A 5,431-nucleotide genomic window follows, 5' to 3' on the forward strand; every position below is an offset into this window, starting at 1 on the left:
TAGGGAATCTTTTTTGTTCGATATAAGTGCAATTTTATTAAATAAACAAATACATTATTTTAAGAATTAATTTCTTGTTATTTCTATAGTCTATGCAATTGATGGAAAAACTCCAGATTGAATTTCATAACAATGTATAAAATACATTTTGACTACTAAAACATGTTGAGTCCAGTCTAATATTTGATAACTCTGTTTTGAAAGGTATTAAGACACATGAAAATATGTTTTTGTACATGAGTTTTACAAGTTAATTACTATAAACTGCTGATTTATTATTGCATAGATACGGTCTAAATAAATGTATTTTACAACATTAAATTTAATTAATAAAAACTATATTTTATAATCGTTAATTTGATCTCGGAGGTGACAAACACAATCATTACAATTTGCGTAATTATGTATTCAAACGACGCGTCGCCTAGTCTTCTCCCCCATATCAAATGCCTAAACTCGCACTCTCCCTTCTCGCTCTAACAATACGGAAAAACAATTCAACTGACAAGGACGAACTAACTGGATCAAGATTCTAACGAATCAGGGTACGGTGTCACAAACAACAGAAAAGGCGTCCAGTCATCGACGATTCTAAAACGCACATCAGAGGAGCGTCAACATTAGAACTTAAGACATTTTACACACAAAGTAACGAAGAGGATTCGTATCGAATAGCTTTCCCTTACACTTTGATCCTGTTCATTCCAAAACAACGTAACCGACGCCATCGGCTCGTACGATGAAAGACAATGCGTACCGGAACCTCAATCTACGTGCTGAATTTGAAATAGCTGTATAAAAACCGACGGTCAGTTCTCGAATCTATCACAATCTCACCAGCTGTCGTCCAGTCAACAACACCAAGGTCAAAGAAATATATAGAAAATGACGTCAGCTAAAGTGATGTGTCTGCTCGCACTGGCGCTGTTCGGGAGCGCCGCGGCACAGCCCTCGAAGCCCGCATTCTGGAAGGGCACCCCCATGGACAGCATGGTCGAGGAGATGAGGTCCGGATGCGCGGAGGGATCTGACCCTACCGCATGCATCAAATACAAGGTCATGTCTCTCTTAGACAGCATCTTCAAGAAGGACTCTTTCCAGGTACTTAGTCAAAACATTGTAAATAAAACTGTCTCAAATGTGTGTAGTCTTATTAATTATTTGTTTTAGATTTCTGACGCAGTCGAAGTGACCAAGAACGGCGCCGGCAACGACTTCAGCGGCCGCTCCTCTGGCGACTTCTTCGACGGCATCGAGAATTACATCCAGTCCCATGACGTCACCTTCCAGCTGCCCATCGCCGACACCAAAGTGACCGTCAGCCCTAGAAACCTTGACAACGATGAATTGAGCCTCAACATTAAGTTCAACAAGGAGGGCGCGCGCTCCGTCGGCGAGGCCCGCAAGGCTAAGCTTAAGAAAATCATCGTCCCCATCCTGGTGTTCGTGCTCTTGAAGGCTATGACCCTCATCCCTCTCGCCATCGGTGTCCTCGGTCTGAAGGCCTGGAATGCTCTGCAGCTCTCCTTCTTCTCTTTCGTTGTCTCCGTCGCTCTCGCTATTTTCCAACTGTGCAAGAAGGTAAATCTTAATAACTACATAATTAAAAATTAAGTAAAAAGTACCTACTTAAACTGTAAAAGCTGTCTTATGCACAATTCCCTAAGTCAACAATTTATTGGCACCCCTTTCTATGCACAACATAATCAGCGCACTTCATTTCAATATTAGCAAATTATTTATACGTGTATTGACTAACATAACACTTCGTTTATGTCCGCTAACCTTGTAGTTTACCCAGATCGCGGCGGACAACTCGCACCCGCAGATCGCGGCCCATGGACCCTGGGATGCTGCCTACGCCGCCACCCGCCGCCGTAGAGACGCTGAACCTCAAGACCTCGCTCAAGAACTCGCATACAACGCTTACCAATAAACATTAAAAACAACAGTAACCCGAATTATCGACCAAATGTGACCTAAACCGTTCCAAGATGGCTGCCCGCTCGATTTTGAATTTCGAACACGGTTTTCCGAACGGAAACTAGAACCAAATAGAAAATGGTTTCACCGCGAAACTATGTACGTGTAAATACTGTGTAATACGATTTATTTATTATTGTGTGTGTGTGTGTGTGTGTGAATGTGTTGAGAGAATGTTATTTATTTTTTTTTGTTTAAATAAATCATTGAATAATAATGTCTTGTTTTTTAATTTTTAACATCCTGTAGTTTGATTGCTATAAATAAAAATGTTGTCATAAATCGTGTTAGTTGACGTAAATACAAAGTAATGTTTTTTTTACTTCTAAGCTTTTATAACTTAATTTAAAGTTATTCATTATAAGCTAATTAACTAATAATAAAGAAATTTTATACCATTTATTGAAATGAAAACAATTATGAAAACATTTATTTTTATTTATTTCACTTGTTTTTTAATAAGATATAATTTTAACCTTCATAAACTATCAATTAAGTATATATATATATATATATATATATATTTAATTCTTGCTTATTTACTTTTAAATCTAGGCTAAAGAAATTATGTTAATAAAGACAAAGAAAGTTCGCAAGACACTTCCGTGAGTCCTGTCCTGCATAATAAATAACTCTTCGTATCGAAATATATTTTTAAACAGGATACAAACAGGAAAAGGATTTAGAAAGTTATTGGCGTATAAAGTAGTCATGACTTAAGCTAATGAGAGAAATTGATAACCCATTAATTTATGTACAGAAGAAAATTAAACAAATGTTACTAATATTATAAATGCGAATGTTTAGATGGATATTTGTTTGAAGGTATATCCAGAGCGACTGAACGTATATTGATGAAATTTGGCACACATGGTAGATATTAGATATTATATTCATAGTCTGGAAGAACACATAAGTTACAAATTAAGTTTTTTTTAATACCATAGGGACGGAATCGTAGGCTACAATTAGTGAGAGTTTTAATTCATCAAGTATTTAAAATGCATATGGGTAGGAAATAAATTTCCTCATCTGTGTTTCCCCGTTTCAATAAAATGGGCCCCCAATTATTATGTTTTTATGATTGATATAAAAAGCGAGTCTGATAACCTGAAATAATATTATTTACGTCACTTCTACGAAATGCTACGAAATGTCTGTCGTAGCAAAAGATAGTTGACGCAAACGATGGTGTTATTAAATTTCTATTAGATATTGAAAAGATATTAATAAATAAAAGTTGAGGAAATAATAGAACAAAAAACATACTTTCTTAGAGAATCTAAATTTAAAAACATTCCTTGACCATCCCTATTAATAGGAAATGAAATAGAACAAAAAAAAACTTTATCAATAAATTCAGTCGAAAATTAACCAACCAATTACATTTCTTGGAAAAAAGTTTTCCTAAATATAAATTTTCCATAAAATAAAAAGATTATACGTCGTTCTTACGTAGTTACAGTAGTACAAGTTATAGCAAAATTCTTTAAATTTAATGAATCTTTTTTGAATGTTTCATATTTCCTTCTATAAAAACATTTACAATTAATGTTTAAAATATCCTAGCGTTGCCACAAGCAATAAGAGGCTTTCTTGAATTTATTTTCAAAACTAATGCTTAAACTACTTGCCTTCTGAAATGTTCGCTTTTACCAATTTCTACATCATATGCCATATTTTATAGTTTAATTCCAAAGGATAAATCTTTTCTAAGTTTTACAAACTTAATAATAGTGCCATCTGTCGACATAATAAAAAACTATAGCCTAAGTCACGGATAAGCTGCGGATTCAGATAAAAAACAAACATGGGTATAAACTTGCTATGTTAGTTTAAATTGATGGCGCTGTACTTAACTGTTTAAACGAACTTAGTAAAATAATATTTCTTTACACCAAAAACAATAAAATTCTAAAAAAAAATTAGAGTTTACGATTAAGTGAATTTTACATTTTAAAGACGTTAGCGGCTAATATTTGATTTGTACTTTCTTATTTTTGGATCTACATAAATTGAAATAGTACATAAAATTATTAATAATAGCTATCGCACGCGGCTCCATCCGCGCGGTATTGAAAAAAGCTTAATAAGTAGCCTATGCCTTCTTCCAGACTATGTTCTACATCTATGCCAAATTTCAACGAAATCCGTTCAGATATTCCGGAGATAACTTCACACATTCACCCATCCATCTATTCAAATAAGAATTAATAACGAAGAGAAAGTTGAAAATTATTTTCAAATCAAATATCTAATAATAAATACTGGACCTAAAATCAAACCTGTGGCATTCCTCATTTGAATTCAATCGATACTCTCAGGATGCAGACTATGGTCATCGGCAATCGCCTTCCTCACCCTCCTGACCTACTGGAAGGTACGTTAGCACGGATAGTTTGCCCTACTGCGGATTACTTCGACATTATATATAACAAACTATATCAAACGCCTTTAATAAAAATTATTATGTCTTATAACCAATGTCTTAAAGTTTAATTTCCAATAAAATTGTGTTTTTAACAGCAATCTTATATTGTTTATTTCTTCGGATGTGTTTGAATCTATCGAGAATTCGACTGAACATGTTTTAATATGTGTATCACGTGCGCAAGTGTAAGCGGACGGACTGTTATGCGCCAGTTGTTACCTAATATGGCCGATGGTATATTATGGAATTGAAAATGTCATGTTTTAATTTCATTTTAGTACAAGCTGTCGCCTGCCATTCTGTCTGCGCAGAATGAAGAAAATAACTCAATTGTTCCTATTGCTCATGTGCTCTTCCAAACTATTATATGTTCTACATATATGCTAAATTTCAGCGAGATCGAGCCGTTCCGGACTTGCCTTCAAACATCCATCCATTCATTAAAAACAAACAAACTAGGGTTAAATACTTTTAATATATGACAACAAGGATCTGTTTCCTTGAGGATTTTTTTTACGTATATGCATCTTACTTCTTACTAATATTATAAATGCGTTTAGATGGATAGATGTTGTACGTACCTCCAGAACGAATGCACGAATTTTGATGGCAACATATAGAAGGGTTAAGTTATTTCGCAGTCCGTCTGTTTATTACTCAATACTAAATAATTAGTTATTTATTAGATGTATAATATTTAAAAGCTATGATTACATTTCATAGACAAACATATAGAAGCCAAACGGAAGTGAAATAGTAATTTCACAATCCAGACATGACAGCTAATGCAAATGGCGGCTGAACGCGCGTCGAATTCAATATGGCGGACAACCCTTATTGCATAATGTAGCCGAGAGACACGACAGCTTTTTGCAAAACAAACGTTTTCACTTTCCGAGAATACAATGTTCATGTACTTGTTATAGGAATAAATACTTAAAAAAAAAACAGAAAAGAAGATTAACTTTTTTTTATATCAAAAGGTGGCAAACGAGCAATCGGCCACCCGAAATCGCT

General features: G+C 34.5%; 1 protein-coding gene across 2 annotated transcripts; it reads left to right on the forward strand.

The window, feature by feature from the left end:
- Positions 1-367: 367 nt before the first annotated feature.
- Positions 368-2,200, forward strand: Osi19 (DUF1676 domain-containing protein Osi19). 2 transcript variants are annotated; one of them, XM_013310154.1, is made up of 3 exons: positions 368-1,101; positions 1,171-1,581; positions 1,793-2,200. In XM_013310154.1, exons 1-3 carry the CDS (start codon positions 886-888, stop codon positions 1,934-1,936), a joined length of 771 nt encoding a protein of 256 aa, XP_013165608.1. In that variant the 5' UTR covers positions 368-885; the 3' UTR covers positions 1,937-2,200.
- Positions 2,201-5,431: the final 3,231 nt, after the last annotated feature.

The sequence above is a fragment of the Papilio xuthus genome, unplaced genomic scaffold, assembly GCF_000836235.2.
Source record: "Papilio xuthus unplaced genomic scaffold, Pxut_1.1 DF827756.1, whole genome shotgun sequence".
Classification (NCBI taxonomy): Eukaryota; Metazoa; Arthropoda; class Insecta; order Lepidoptera; family Papilionidae; genus Papilio; species Papilio xuthus.

Coding starts and splice junctions, on each gene's coding strand:
- Osi19 (XM_013310154.1), top strand. CDS start 886: ATGACGTCAGCTAAAGTGATGTGTCTGCTCGCACTGGCGCTGTTCGGG. Junction 1,102..1,170: donor TCAAGAAGGACTCTTTCCAG/GTACTTAGTCAA, acceptor TATTTGTTTTAG/ATTTCTGACGCAGTCGAAGT. Junction 1,582..1,792: donor TTTTCCAACTGTGCAAGAAG/GTAAATCTTAAT, acceptor CTAACCTTGTAG/TTTACCCAGATCGCGGCGGA.